The sequence below is a fragment of the Chiloscyllium punctatum genome, chromosome 7, assembly GCF_047496795.1.
Source record: "Chiloscyllium punctatum isolate Juve2018m chromosome 7, sChiPun1.3, whole genome shotgun sequence".
Classification (NCBI taxonomy): domain Eukaryota; kingdom Metazoa; phylum Chordata; class Chondrichthyes; order Orectolobiformes; family Hemiscylliidae; genus Chiloscyllium; species Chiloscyllium punctatum.
The window spans coordinates 81568236-81584165 of NC_092745.1; the positions used below are offsets into that span (position 1 = coordinate 81568236).

The window sequence follows — 15930 nt, forward strand, 5'->3', positions numbered from 1 at the left end:
AAATGTTACAGGAAGGAAAGAAAGGGAGGCAAGAGAGGAGGGAGAGTGGCATTTTTGATAAGGTCTGGCATTACATCTGTGCTGAGAGAGGATATTCCTGGAAATATATCCAGGGAAGTTATTTCCATGGAACTGAGAAATATGAACGGGATGATCACCTTATTGGGATCATATTATAGACTCCCCAATAGTCAGAGAGAAATTGAGAAACAAACTTGTAAGGAGATCTCAGCTATCTGTAAGAATAATAAAGTAGTTATGGTAGGGGATTTTAACTTTCCAAACATTGACAGGGACTGCCATAGCGTTAAAGGTTTAGATGGAGAGGAATTTCTTAAGTGTGTACAAGTCAATTTTCTGATTCAGTATGTGGATGTACCTACTAGAGAAGGTGCAAAACTTGACCTACTCTTGGGAAATAAGGCAGGGCAGGTGACTGAGGTATCAGTGGGGGTGCACTTTGGGGCCAGGGACCATAATTCTATTCGTTTTAAAATAGTGATGGAAAAGGATAGACCAGATCTAAAAGTCGAAGTTCTAAATTGGAGAAAGGCCAATTTTGACACTATTAGACAAGAACTTTCTAAAGCTGATTGGAGGCAGATATTCGCGGGTAAAGGGACAGCTGGAAAATGGGAAGCCTTCAGAAATGAGATAACGAGAATCCAGAGAAAGTATATTCCTGTTAGGGTGAAAGGGAAGGCTGGTAGGTATAGGGAATGCTGGATGACAAAAGAAATTGAGGGTTTGGTTAAGAAAAAGAAGGAAGCATATGTCAGGTATAGACAGGATAGATCGAGTGAATCCTTGGAAGAGTATAAAGGAAGTAGGAGTGTACTTAAGAGGGAAATCAGGAGGGCAAAAAGGGGACATGAGATGGATTTGGCAAATAGAATTAAGGAGAATCCAAAGGGTCCTTACAAATAAATTAAGGACAAAAGGGTAACTAGTGAGAGAATAGGGTCCCTCAAAGATCAGCAAGGTGGCCTTTGTGTGAAGCCACAGAAAATGGGAGAGATACTAAATGAATATTTTGCATCAGTATTTACTGTGGAAAAGGATATGGAAGATATAGACTGTAGGAAAATAAATGGTGACATCTTGCAAAATGTCCAGATTACAGAGGAGGAAGTGCTGGATGTCTTGAAATGAGTAAAGGTGGATAAATCCCCAGGACCTGATCAGGTGTTCCCTAGAACTCTGTGGGAAGCTAAAGAAGTGATTGCTGGGCCTCTTGCTGAGATATTTGTATCATCGATAGTCACAAGTGAGGTGCCGGAAGACTGGAGGTTGGTAAACATGGTGCCACTGTTTAAGAAGGGTGGTAAAGACAGGCCAGGGAACTATAGACCAGTGAGCCTGACGTCAGTGTTGGGCAAGTTGTTGGAGGGAATCCTGAGGGACAGGATGTACATGTACTTGGAAAGGCAAGGACTGATTAGGGATAGTCAACATGGCTTTGCGCGTGGGAAATCATGTCTCACAAACTTGATTGATTTTTTTGAAGAAGTAACAAAGAGGATTGATGAGGGCAGAGCAATAGATGTGATCTTTTTGGACTTCAGTAAGCTGTTCAACAAGGTTCCTCATGGGAGATTGATTAGCAAGGTTAGATTTCATGGAATGCACGGAGAACTAGCCATTTGGATACAGAACTGGCTCAGAGGTAGAAGACAGACGGTGTTAGTGGAGTTTTGTTTTTCAGACTGGAGGCCTGTGACCAGTGGAATGCCACAAGGATCAGTGCTGGGTCCTCTACTTTTTGTCATTTACATAAATGATTTGGATGTGAGCATAAGTGGTACAGTTAGTAAGTTTGCAGAGGTGTAGTGGACAGCGAAGAGAGTTACCTCAGATTACAACAGGATCTGGACCAGATGGGCCAATGGGCTGAGAGGTGGCAGATGGAGTTTAATTCAGATAAATGTGAGGTGCTGCATTTTGGGAAAGCAAATCTTAGCAGTATTTATACACTTAATGGTAAGGTCCTAGGGAGTGTTGCTGAACAAAGAGACCTTGGAGTGCAGGTTTTTAGCTCCTTGAAAGTGGAGTCGCAGGTAGATAGGATAGTGAAGAAGGCTTTCCTTTGGTATGCTTTCCTTTATTGGTCAGAGTATTGAGTACAGGAGTTGGGAGGTCATGTTGTGGCTGTCCAGAACATTGATTAGGCCACTGTTGGAGTATTGCATGCAATTCTGGGCCCCTTCCTATTGGAAAGATGTTGTGAAACTTGAAAGGGTTCAGAAAAGATTTACAAGAATGTTGCCAGGGTTGGAGGATTTGAGCTACAGGGAGAGGCTGAACAGGCTGGGGCTGTTTTTCCTGGAGTGTCGGAGGCTGAGGGGTGACCTTATAGAGGTTTACAAAATTATGAGGGGCAAGGATAGGATAACTAGACAAAGTCTTTTCCCTGGGTTTGGGGAGTCCAGAACCAGAGTGCATAGGTTTAGGGTGAGAGGGGAAAGATATAAAAGAGACCTAAGGGGCAACGTTTTCACATAGAGGGTGGTATGTTTATGGAATGAGCTGCCAGAGGATGTGGTGGAGGCTGGTACAATTGTAACATTTAAGAGGCATGTGGATGGGTATATAATAGGAAGGATTTGGAGGGATATGGGTCAGGTGCTGGCAGGTGGGACTAGATTGGGTTGGGATATCTGGTCGGCATGGACAGGTTGGACCGAAGGATCTGTTTCCATGCTGTACATCTCTATGACTCTATGACTTTACTGTTGGTTCCAGACCAAATAAAGAGTCATAAGTGGCTGTTTAGGATAAATGTTCACGTTTATAATAGTTCTCAGAAGAAGCTAACACAATTCCAGTTTAACAACTGAAGTCTCGAGTAACTTAAACCTATAGTGGTGTTGGATACAGAGGCACTGGTGTGAGTATTTTATGAATGGTGTTTTGGAAACTGTACCAGGGTGTTTTGGGTACTACTGTGTATGAAAGCTCTTTTATTTCTTTACAATTTATAAAGGAGTGGTTTGGGATTAATGGATTATACTTTTACTGTTGGTTTAAAATCTTTGAATTTATAAGTAGATAGCTTGGATCATTCTATTTTAGTTTCATTCCTTTTGCAATAAAACTTTGCTTTGTTGAAGCAAAATCTACAGCACTGCATGTTTATGGTTGAACAAGAGACCACTTTGTTAAAAACAAAACAAATAAAGTTATGATCTATCAAGTTAGGTTTCTGGTGGAACGTGATTTATCTACTAACAACATTTACTGGGATCATAACAGTTTCCATTGTTATACTTACATGCTTGCTCTGGCAAGGATCACAAGTGCTCCAGGAAGACCAGGAAGAAAGAATGCAATCAATTGGCTGTGATGGACTCCTCAATGATCTTTTCCATTGTCTTTCTACTTTGGCTATATTTAACACATTCGATTGATTATTAAATTCCATGGGGGTTTCTTTGCTGAAATCAGAAAGAAATTATAATAAATCCAGAAGATCATATAAAAAAAGCATACGTCTGGGAGGCCTAGTTTAAGCATAGCTGTGGTGTGTATTTTAACAAGATTCCACAGACAGCAACTTATGTTTATGTCGCATCTTTGCCATAATTGAATTTCAAAGACACTTCACAGGAACACTATAAAATACAATATGATTCTGAGATGCATATTAAATCAGATAACCTAACATTTTGTCAAAGATGTAACTTCCAAGCACTGTCTTGAAGAAAAAAAGTAAGGATGAGAAGCAATGAATACAGGAAAGGTATTCAAGAAATTGGAATCTAGGCAAAAGAAGGCACAGATATCAAAGGTGAAGTGATTAAAATTGAGATGGCTATCAGTTCAGAATTAGAGGTGCACAGACATCCTGGAAGATTGTGAAACTGGAGGACAGGAAAAAGAATGAACAGAGCTATGGAGATTTGAAAACAAGGATGAAAATTTTAAAGTCAAGACTTTGCTTGATTTGAAGCCAGGGTTGGTCACAGAATATATAGATACGAGGTGAAAGAGATTTGGCACAGGAGTTAGGGCTTAGGCAGCAGAGCTCTGAATGATATTTGGATGATTGAGGGTAGAATGTGCAAGAATAGTCAAGTCTCGCGATAAGGAGATTCTGAATGAGTTTTAGCAGTAGATAAGTTGAGACAAGGACAAAGTTGGGCAATGTTTATTAAGAGGTAGATTGTAGACACTATTGGTAATAACACAAATGTGAGGACAGAAACTCATCTTGGGTCAAATGTAACACCAAGGTTACAAACACATTGGTTTAATCTCAGATTGTTTTGAAGGAGACAGATGGAGGCAGTAACACTGGTACGGGTTTGGACTGGGTTCAGGAAACAATAGCTTCATATTTGGAGACAATTCCTGCTTGTCCAGAACTGGAGTCATCCAGCAGTCCTTTAATTTAGCAACAATGGAGGGGTTGAGAGAAGTGATAGTGAAATAGAACTCGGTGTCCTCTGAGTACATGTAAAAATGAATTGTTCCTTTAGGTGTTGTCATTGATGAGGGTCATGCAAGTGAGAAATAGGAAGGAGCCAAGGATAGATCTTGGGGTCACCAGAGATAGTTGTGTCAGAGTGATGCCAATGCAAGTACTTCCTTGGATCCAGATAAAGAAGGACAGGGAAGAAAAGTTTATCCTTGTCACAATCAAACAAAATGTCATCTGTCGCTTTGGTAAGAGCTATATTGATACTGTGACAAGGGCAGAAACTTAAATGAAGGAATTCAATTATAGAGTTCTGGGAAATATTGATATGGTATGAGGAAGCAACAACATATTGAATGACTTTAGAAAACTTGGATGACTAGAGATGGGATGATGGCTTGCAAGATCATTGGGGTCAAAGATTGATACTTCTGAGGTAATGATAGCAGATTTAAAAGAGAGAGCCACAGCACCTGAAAACAAAAGAGCCATTAACACTATCAGCTAAAACAGTGGCCACACTGGACTGAAAATGCCTGACATCAGAAGCTAAGCAGACTTAGGTTTGTTTAGCATTTGGATGGGAGGCCACCTAGCACTGCCGAGTGCAATAGGCTTATGTTTCATCTCCGCTTCCAAACCCATTTGACTTAGTCCCCTTCCTCTCTCCCTGCATCTCCCACACCGTTGATGGTCTGCATTGCCCTTATTGGGCTTTGTGCATAAATTAATCAATTGGAGTACCTAAGACTATAAGACTTAGGAGTGGAAATAAGGTCATTCAGCCCATCAAGTCCACTCTGTCACTTAATCACGGCTGATGGGTATTTTGACTCCACTTACTCGCACTCTCCCCGTAGCCCTTAATTCCTTGCGAGATCAAGAATTTATCAAGCTCTGCCTTGAAGAAATTTAAAGTCCTGGCCTCCACCGCACTCTGTGGTAATGAATTCCACAGGCCCACCACTCTCTGGCTGAAAAAATGTCTCCTCACTTCCATTCTAAATTGACCCCTCTAATTCTAAAGCTGTTCCCATGGATCCTAGGATCCCTGCCTAACAGAAACAAATTCCCAGCATCCACCCTTTCTAAGGCCATGCACTATCTTGTAAGTTTCTACTAGATCTCCCCTCAACCTTCTAAACTCTAATGAATACTATCCCAGGATCCTTAACCATTCATCGTATGTTAGGCCTCCCATTCCAGGGATCATCCGTGTGAATCTCCACTGAATACAATCCAGTGCCAGTATGTCCTTCCTGAAGTGTGGGGTCCAAAACTGGACACAGTATTCTAAATGGGGCCTAACTAGAACTTTATAAAGAGTCAGAAGCACATCACTGCTTTTACGTTCCAACCTTCTTGAGATAAATGACAACATTACATTTCCTTTCTTAATCACGGACTCAACCTGCAAGTCAACCTTTAGACAATCCTGGACTAGCACTCCCAGATCCCTTTGTACTTTGGCTTTACAAATTTTCTCACCATTTAGAAAGTAGTCCACGCCTGTATTCTTTTTTCCAAAGTACTAGACCTCGCATTTGCTCATGTTAAATTTCATCAACCATTTCTTCGACCACTCTCTTAAACTGTCTAAATCTTTCTGCAGCCTCCCTACCCAGTCAGTACTACCTGCCTGTCCGTCTAACTTTGTATGATCAGCAAACTTCACCAGGGTGCCCCCAGTCCCTTCACCTATATCATTAATATATAAAGTGAACAGCTGCAGCCCCAACACTGAACCCTTTGGGACACCACTTGTCATCAGCTGTCATTCCAAAAAAGAACCTTTTATCTCAACTGCCTTCTGTCAGGCAGCTAATCCTCAATCCATGCCAGTAACTTACCTCAAATACCATGGACCCTCACTGCACTCAGCAGCCTCCAAAGAGGCACCTTATCAAAGGCCTTTTGGAAATCTAGATAGATAACATCTACTGGGTTTCCTGGTCTAACCTATTTGTTACCACTTCAAAGAATTCTAACAAGTTTGTCAGGCACGACCTCCCCTTACTAAGGTTAGGCTAATCGGCCCATAATTTTCCATTGTTTGTCTTGATCCTTTCTTGAACAAGGGGGTTACAACAGCGACTTTCCCTTACTCCAGTGACTTTTGCAAGATCACAACCAATGCCTCTGCTATTTCGTCAGCCACCTCCCTCAGACCTCTAGGGTGTAGCGCATCAGGGCCAGGAGATTTATCAATTTTTAGACCTTTTAGCTTTTGTAGCACTTTCTCTTTTGTGATGGCTACAATTCTCAACTCTGCCCCTGACTCTCTTTAACTGTTGGGATATTAATCAGTGATTTAATGATGATTGTCAATAGTTGAAACAAACACACAGGTGATTTGGTGATGGGGTGGTGGGGGGAGGGGGGAAAGAAAGCATTCAGCTGGGTTTAAGAGCACTTCTGGATATTTAAGACAAAGCAGGCAATATGAGGACCAGGAGGCGAAGCTGGATGGACAGCAATCTAGGTCAAAAGGTGAAAATACGGGAAATATGCTACAAAGTTGGTAAGTAACAATGAAGGGAGAAATAGAAATATCCCTGACTTAAAATGTTATCTCATAGATTTCTTTCTCCACAGATGCTGGCTGGCCTTTTGAGTGTTGCCAGAATTTTCTGCTTTTATTTCAGATTTCCTGCATCAACAGTATTTTGCTTTTCCAAAACTCAGGTTCTGTAAAATGCTGGATGACTAGAAACATAGCTTATGCATTTGGATTGTGCATGTATCAATTTTTTAAAAATCAAAATATTGAACATTTTCCAGAAAACCGAGAGAACTTCAGATACTGAAAATCTGAAAGATAAACAGAAATTACTGGAAAATCTCAGTAGATCTGGCAGCATAGAAGGAGAGAAATCAGAGTTAATGTTTTGGGTCCAGTAACCCTCCCTCTGAACTGCTGGGAACTAGGAAAAAACAAGATGACCTACAGTGTGGAAACAGGCCCTTAGGCCCAACTAGTCCACACCGACCCTCCAAAGAGTAACCCACCCAGAGCCACCTCCCTCTGACTAATGCACCTAAAACCAAGGGCAATTTAGCATGGCCCAATTCACCTGACCTGCACATCTTTGGACTGTGGGAGGAAACCCACACAAACAGAGGGAGAATGTGCAAACACCACACAGTCACCCAAGGCTGGAATTGAACCTGGGATGCTAGTGTTGTGAGGTAGCAGTGCTAACCACTGAGCCACCATGCTACCTCTCAAAAGGCTACCTTATATACCGAAGATAAGGGTGTTGCTAACTAGACTAGCATTTATTGCCCATCCTGAATTGTTCAGAATGCAGTTAAGTGTCAACCGTATTGTTGGGGGTCTGGAGTAACATTCAGGTTAGAGCAGATGAGAATGGGAGTTTCCTTTCCGACAGAACATTATTAAAACAGATTGGTTCTTCTGATAATTGACAATGGTTTCATGATCATAGACTCACACAGTCATACAGCATGGAAATAGACCCTTTGGTTCAGTCTATGCCGAACATAATCACAAATTAAACTGGTCCCATTTGCCTACATTTGGCCCATATCCCTTCAAACTTTTCCTATTTATGTACTCATCTGAATGTCTTTTAAATATTGTAATTGTGCCCACATTCACTGCTTCATTCAGAATCTGAACATCACATGCGAACCACCCTCTGTGTAAAAAATTTGCTCCTCCTGTCATTTTTAAATGTCTCTCCTCTCACCTTAAAAATGAGCCCCCGAGCCTTGAAATCCCCCATCCTAGGGAAAGGACATCTATCATCGACCCTACCTACACCCCTTATGATTCGATAAACTTCTATAAGGTCACCTCTCAATCATGTGAGCTCCAGTGAAAAAAGTCCCAGCCTATCCAGACTTTCTTTATAAATCAAACTTTCCAAACCTGGCAACATCCTGGTAAATCTCTTCTGAATCCTCTCCAGTTTAATAATATCCTTCCTATAACTGGGCAACCAGAGCTGCACATAGTATTCCAGAAAAGGCCTCACTGAAATACAGAGTCCTGTACAACCTCAACATGCCTTCCCAATGCCTATACTCAAACAACTGAGCAATGAAGACAAGTATGCTAAACCTTTTTTTAAACACAAAAAATCTTGTTTGTTCAAATATATGTCTCTAAGATGCATTGCTTTCAATTTAATTACAGAAGGGAGTGCAAATTTAACCATGCAATATTTGTAACAAATATATTAATGTGTATGTATGAAATTCTTCATCTTCTAATTTACCAAAGTTATTTTAAAATGTTTAACACTGGCATTGATACTCTCTCTATATGTGATGCAAATTTCAAAGAATTATGTGCCTGAAACCCCAGGTCCCTCTGCTCTGCAACACTACCCAAGGCCCTACCATGAATTGTATAAGTCCTACCACAGTTTGTTGTACCAAAGTGCCATCATTCTACTCTAAATTCTAATTAATTTTCAGTAATGCAGGTGTCATGAAAGGGGATGTTTATTTATTCAAGCTGTTTAGTGTTTTGAATTTTCTTGGTTATGTTACAATGTAGCGTTCCGAGTCAATCAAGTGCACACACATACAGTTTAATAAGAATGGCATTGAGAAAATGTGTGAAATGTGAAGATGTTCAACTTTGAAATTGTTCCTCTGTAGACTGTAGGGAACAAACAGTTTGTTCATCCGTGAATAATGAGCCGAACCAATGGATTACAAGCTAGAACTATTCTTATGTTTTGGCCTATATTATCGCCCATTATTAGCAATTCTCTAAAGTTACAATATTCAGTATTGAAAGATAAAGCAAGCCTAACATTTTGAACAGGACCTGCTGTCAAAGTTGCTATCAATCGACTTTCCACACATTTTGTACTTTCCTTTCAAATTAGTAATATTCAGAGCTTTTATTTTCATTTCCCTTGGAAATGACTAATGACCAAAAAAAACACAAAAAATCTTGTTTGTTCAAATATATGTCTCTAAGATGCATTGCTTTCAATTTAATTACAGAAGGGAGTGCAAATTTAACCATGCAATATTTGTAACAAATATATTAATGTGTATGTATGAAATTCTTCATCTTCTAATTTACCAAAGTTATTTTAAAATGTTTAACACTGGCATTGATATTGAAAGAGGCATTACAAACACTAGTAAAATTATAGAGCTTCAAGAAAGTAAATTATATCAAAAGGATTGTGTTCACAAAAATGAGAAATAAAATTAAACGCTAGCAGCTTTTTGAACAAATTGCTGCAAAATCTGAGTTTAAATGCATTACAATACATATTGCCTCTTGCTTTGTTGTAAAAAGGATGTAATTTAAAAAAAATCTTTTATGGTTAGAAATATAACCACATTCAGAGGAATATTCATAAATTCTTCACAATAACTATAAAAAGTTATATTCATATTTCTTTCAATCTAGTCCACTGCATTTGCTGCTCACTGTGTGGTCTCCTTTACATTGACAAGACCAAATGCAGACTGAATGATCTCTTTGTGGAGCACTTCTGCTCTGCCTTTAGAAATGACACTGACCTTTTAGTTGCTTGTCAATTTAAGTAAACCATCATGCTTTCATGCTAACATTTTTGTCCTTGGCCTGTCGTTATGCTCCAATGAAACACAATGCAAGCTCAGCTGTAAAACATTATTTTCGGTTTCGGCGCTGTACAGTCTCTAGATCTCAATATTGAATTCACTAACTTCAGAAACTGACTATGTGATATCTTTTCCCCATTTTATGAACAAGAAGCAAGAATAGGCCACTTGGCCCTTAGAGCCTGTTTCACTATTCAATAAGGTCACAGGTGATCTGATTTTAACCTCAACTCTACATTCCGACTCTATCTTTCACCACCCCATCCCCTACAGTTTTGATTTGTTTACTTTGCTTTCCATGATGTGGAGGTGCTGGTGTTGGTCTGGGGTGGACAAAGTTAAAAAATGTGTGATTTTTTTTACTTTGCTTTCAGTAGAGTGAATCCATTCTCTCTTTCACATTTTAACTTACACTCATTTTTCCCTTTCACCACCATTAACAGTATTGTATTTTGCATTGGACTTCCTCATTCTGTGGTCTCTTTCCCCTTTGTCTGCCTCTGTCAAAAGAATAAACCAAAACATTTTCCAACATCTTTCAGTTCTGAAGAAGAGTCATACTAGACGCAAAATGTTAACTCTGTTTCTCTCTCCACAGATACCACTAGACTTTTAGACTAGATTACCTACTATATGGAAATAGGCCCTTTGGCCCAACAAGTCCACACTGACCCTCTGAAGGGTAACCCACCCAGACCTATTCCCCTACCCTAAATTTATCCCTGACTAATGCACCTAACACTACGGCAATTTAGCATGACTAATTCACCTGATCTGCAGGTTATTGGATTGTGGGAGGAAACCCATGAAGGCATGGGGAGAATGTACAAACTCTACACAGATAGTCGCTCGAGGCTGGAATCCAACCCAGGTCCCTGGTGCTGTGAGGCAGCAGTGCTAACCACTGAGCCACCGTGCCGCCCCTTGCTGAGTTGCTCCTGCATTCTCTGTGTTTCTTTTAGATGACCAGCATCCTCAGTATTTTACTTTCACATAAAATAGGTTTTTTCATTTTTCTCCACTGGGTTGGATAGGCTGCTGACTCGTTAAAATGCAGTTAACATAGGTATTGTCCACCTTGCCTTGGTCAAATACCCATTTTCCACATCTAAGGTTTGGCAGTGATGACCAGGACAGTATTCAGAAAAACACGAAAGTTAAACTGCAGCTTGTTCCTCATACATCCTGCCCCTTGAGTATTTTTTTGGTTGGTTTTTTAATAGCCTTTTTCTTTAGCTCAAGGATTCTTAATTCAATTGCATTGTACTCTACCAGTTACCTAAAAGTTTGAACAACTATATCTTTAGTAACAGAAACTTACCAGTAACCAACTGTCTGTACAATACATAGTGCAGCAGAAAACAGTATAAAATTCATTGATCGAAGCATGGTCTTGTATGTTTTCACAATATTCCAAACAGCATGTACAGCGACTGACAGTCAGAAACCTTTGAGAATAACAAGTTATCAGTGTTGTAATATTTGTGTGCTGTTCTTTGATCAATTGATTTTTTTTCTTTGTCCAGGGATTAAATCTTACAGTTCCTGAAGGTCACTTTAAACTATTGATATACCTTTATTTCTCAAAAATAAACTTCAATATTATGTCTGGTCCTGTCATAATCAATCGAATCCTGAAATTGGCACTGTAATATTGCTTATTCACGAATCAGGAAACACTCTGCAACAAAATAATTGTAATGTGGTTTGACAGAGCTCATTAGGGGGCAAGTCAGCTTTCCTGGTGGGGCAGTTGCCTTCTGAGTGAGTGTGAGTTTGAGAGTCAGCCACACATTGCCAAAGCTCTATCCTCAAACTGTGCTCCCTTGGAAAGTACTTTATATTGATGTGCTGAAAGGACTTTTATATTCCAAAGGTCTTTGCTTCCAGAGAACACAGACCTTGGAAAATCGATAAATGATACTTGAGACAAGTTTATGTTTCGAATCCAGTGAAAATTTCAATCTTTTCTTAACTGCATTCTTCAGTAAGCCTACTATTTTCACTGACCCCCTGATGCACTGGCTCTTAATCATGTCATTTCTTGTTACACCACATAGCTTTCTCAATCATGTGTCTTATTAATATGTAATTGCTATTTCTTTGTCTTAAAGGTTTTGAATGATATAACAAGATCAATTGTTGTGTTTAGATTCTTTTTAGTTTCAACATTATTATTCTTTCAAAGAAAACTTTACTGCAATGCTTCCAGTTAGTCTAATTGGGGATAATTCATCATCCAAATCTTGACTTGAGAAATTCTCTACAGTTCTCTACTGTCCAACCTCTTCTCCTTTTATTTTCTTTGAAGGCTGGCAGTATTCTGTATGCTGCTTGGGTGCTTGTTTAATTTTCTTTCTGTTCTGCTTGAGTTCTTTCACTATGTTATCATTGCTGGCTTTACTTCTTAAAGAACAGTCATGTGTAATTTGCAGCTCCTTGCTGTGTGTACAGTACTGTGCATCTCCATCATCTTCAGCAGCATTTCTTTGAGCTCAAACTAATGTTTCAGTAGATGCCTTTGGTGAGCCTGATCTGAGTTACATGAAAATTGCTCCAAACCTTCCTGTAAACAGGCAAGATTGTCATCAGATGGTTGATACAGAATTTATATTTAATCCTAATTTCTTTTCTTTTCCTTTCAACTTTTGTTTGTCAGTTGAGTATACATACTTTTGAAAGACTTCATTCTCTCAGCGATAGTATTCTTATTTTTGGATTTATCCTCAGCAAGTTGTTCATTCTTTTCATCTTGAACTTTGACTTTTCTCTTCATAGAGCTGACATTTGAACTCCGGTAATTCAGAGGGAAATGAAGTGTTTCATTCTTCTTTTATGTTCAGTTCTGTAAGTATTTCTTGAATAGTCCACTATTGCGTCTCTAAAGTTTGAACAAGTGCATGGATTAATGCAAGGTCACAGCAAGCTGATATTCTTACCATTGCTGATCCTTTGTAGAATATCTGCCACATGCGGGTGCTTTGATTGTTCTTGCACTCCAGCCCCATTAATCCTGCACCTGGAACTGATGAATTGTTATGTGTTGGAACTTCTACATTTGTAGATTATATAAGGCTTCCCAAGTCTGAGGTAATGTTCTTTAGATTTTGCAGTGGTGCTGCGTCCATACTTTTTGTCATTTATATAAATGATTTGGATGTGAGCATAAGAGGTGTAGTTAGTAAATTTGCAGATGACACCAAAATTGGAGGTGTAGTGGACAGTGAGGGTTACCTCAGATTACATTGGGATCTTGATCAGATGGGCCAGTGGACTGAGAAGTGGCCAATGGAGTTTAATTCAGATAAATGTGAGGTGCTGCATTTTAGAAAGCAAACCTTAGCAGGATTTATACACTTAATGGTAAGGTCCTAGTGAGTGTCGCTGAACAAAGACACCTTGGAGTGCAGGTTCATAGCTCCTTGAAAGTGGAGTCGCAGGTAGATAGGATAGTGAAGAAGGCATTTGGTATGCTTTCCTTTATTGGTCAGAGTATTGAGTACTGGAGTTGGGAGGTCATGTTGTGGCTGTACAGGTCATTGGTTCAGCCACTGCTGGAATATTGTGTGCAATTCTGGTCTCCTTCCTATAGGAAGGATGTTGTGAAACTTGAAAGGGTTCAGAAAAGATTTACAGGGATTTTGCCAGGGTTGGAGAATTTGAGCGTTAGGAAGAGGTTGAATAAGGTAAAAACAATGACTGCAGATGCTGGAAACCAGATTCTGGATTAGTGGTGCTGGAAGAGCACAGCAGTTCAGGCAGCATCCAAGTAGCTTCGAAATCGACGTTTCGGGCAAAAGCCCTTCAATAAGCTAGGGCTGTTTTTCCTGGAGTGTTGGAGGCTGATGGGTGACCTTATATAGGTTTATAAAATCATGAGGGGCATGGATAGGATAAATAGACAAAGTTTCTTCCCTGGGATGAGGGAGTCCAGAACTAGAGGGCACAGTTTGAAGGTGAGAGGGGAAAGATATAAGAGACCTAAGGGGCAACTTTTTCACGCAGAGGGTGGCACGTGTATGGAATGAGCTGCCAGAGGAAGTGGTGGAGGCTAGTATGATTGCAACATTTAAGAGGCATCTGGATGGGTATATGAATAGGAAGGGTTTGAAGGGATAAGGGCCGGGTGCTGGCAAGTGGGACTAGATTGGGTTGGAATATCTGGTCGGCATGGGCAAGTTGGACCGAGGGGTCTGTTTCTGTGCTTTACATCTCTATGACTATGACTCTATTCCTGTTCCAATTTTAGTCAATACCTAATTGTCAGCAGTTTTCTGAGGACAGGTCATTTGAATTTACCCAAGCACTTCGAACAGTATCATGACACTGATGTTTCACTGACAATTGATGGTGGTGGAACATGTGTCCAAAATGCTTTCTCTCATCATATATATTGCCAGAGGTGAGGTGAAGTTGGGCAGCATGGTGGCTCAGTGGTTAGCACTGCTACCTCACCGCGACAGGGACCCAGGTTCAATTCCAGCCTTGGATGACTGTCTGTGGGGAGCTAGTGTCTGTGTCTGCATGGGTTTCCTCTGGGTGTTCTGGTTTCCTCCCACAATCCAAAGATGTGCAGGTTAAGTGAACTGGCCATGCTAAGTTGCCCATAGTGTTCAGGGATGTGCAGGTTAAGCACATTAGGCCGGGTGAACGTAGAGCAGTTGGGTAGGGGAATCGGTCTGGGTGAGTTACTCTTTGGAGGGTTGGTGTGGACTTGTTGGTCCAAATGGCCTGTTTCCAAACTGTAGGGATTTTATGATAATGAGGTTAGAGTGACTGCCCTTGGCATCAAGGGCATATTGTAACAAGTGTGACATTGAGGAGTCCAGGAAAACTGGAGTCAGAGGTAAAACTCTCTACTGGCACACATGAAGATGGTTGTAGTTGTTGGGGGTCAGTTATCTCAGCTCCAGGATATTTTTGCAGGAGTTCGTCCAGGCAGTGTCCTAGGTCCAATCATCCTCAGCTGCCTTATCAATGACTTTCCCTCCATTATAAGGTCAGAAAAGGCAATGTCTACCAATGATTGCGCAATGTTCCAAACCATTCAGGACTCCTTACTTAATGAAACAGTCCGTATCAAATGCAGCAAGTCCTGTACAATATCCAGACATAGACTGAAAAGTGACAAATAAAATTGACATCACAAAAATGCCAGGCAATGACTATCTATCACCCCATGACATTCAATAGCATTGCCATCACTGAATCCCCCACTGTCAACATTTTGGGGTTATCATCTACCAGAAAATGAACCAAGCCATATAAATCCAATGGTTGCAAGAGCAAGTCAGAGGCTATAAATCCTGCAGTCTGTAAATCACCCCACACCTCAACCAAACTTGTTTACTGTCTGCAAGGACACAAGGCAGGAGTGTGAAGGAATGCTCCCCACTTCCCTGGATGAATGCAGCTTCAACATTCAAGAAGCGTGAAACTATCCAGGACAAAGCAAGCCACTTGATTGGCACCACATTCAGAAACATCCACCCCCCCCACCAATGCTGACCGTAGCAGCAGTGTGCACCATCCAAAATATGCACTGCAGAAATACACCAACGACCCTTAGACAGCACCTTCGAAACCCATGACTACTTCCATCTAGAAAGACGAGGACAGCAGATACATTGGACTGCCACCTGCACATTCCCTCTGAGACATTTACAATTCTGACTTTGAAATATGTCGCTCTTTCTGCAGTGTCATTTATTCAAAATCTTGGAGTCCCCTCCTTTGATGGCATTTGGGTCTATCTGGAGCATATGGACTTCCACAGGTTCAAGGGACAGCTCAGTACCACCTTCTCAAGAGCAACTATGGATGGGCAATACTGTAAATCTTGTCCAGCCAGGGCATCCCATAAATGAATAAAAAAAGTTCTGGTTTGTTGATTACTCCATATATTTGCCTCTTGTGGTAGTCCAGGTGGGCTT

The 15930-nt window shown here is 40.5% G+C and overlaps 1 protein-coding gene across 1 annotated transcript in view; it reads right to left on the minus strand.

Annotated features, from left to right (window-relative positions):
• LOC140479872 (complement component C8 beta chain-like) overlaps nt 1-11457 on the minus strand; it is a 56752-nt gene extending 45295 nt beyond the window's left edge. The window contains exons 1-2 of the mRNA XM_072574209.1: nt 11319-11457; nt 3272-3434 (exon numbers count right to left, since the gene is read on the minus strand). Coding sequence (XP_072430310.1) covers nt 3272-3434; nt 11319-11386 — 231 coding nt within the window. The 5' untranslated portion in view covers nt 11387-11457. The remainder of the gene's footprint in view (nt 1-3271; nt 3435-11318) is intronic.
• Between the last annotated feature and the right edge of the window lie 4473 nt (nt 11458-15930).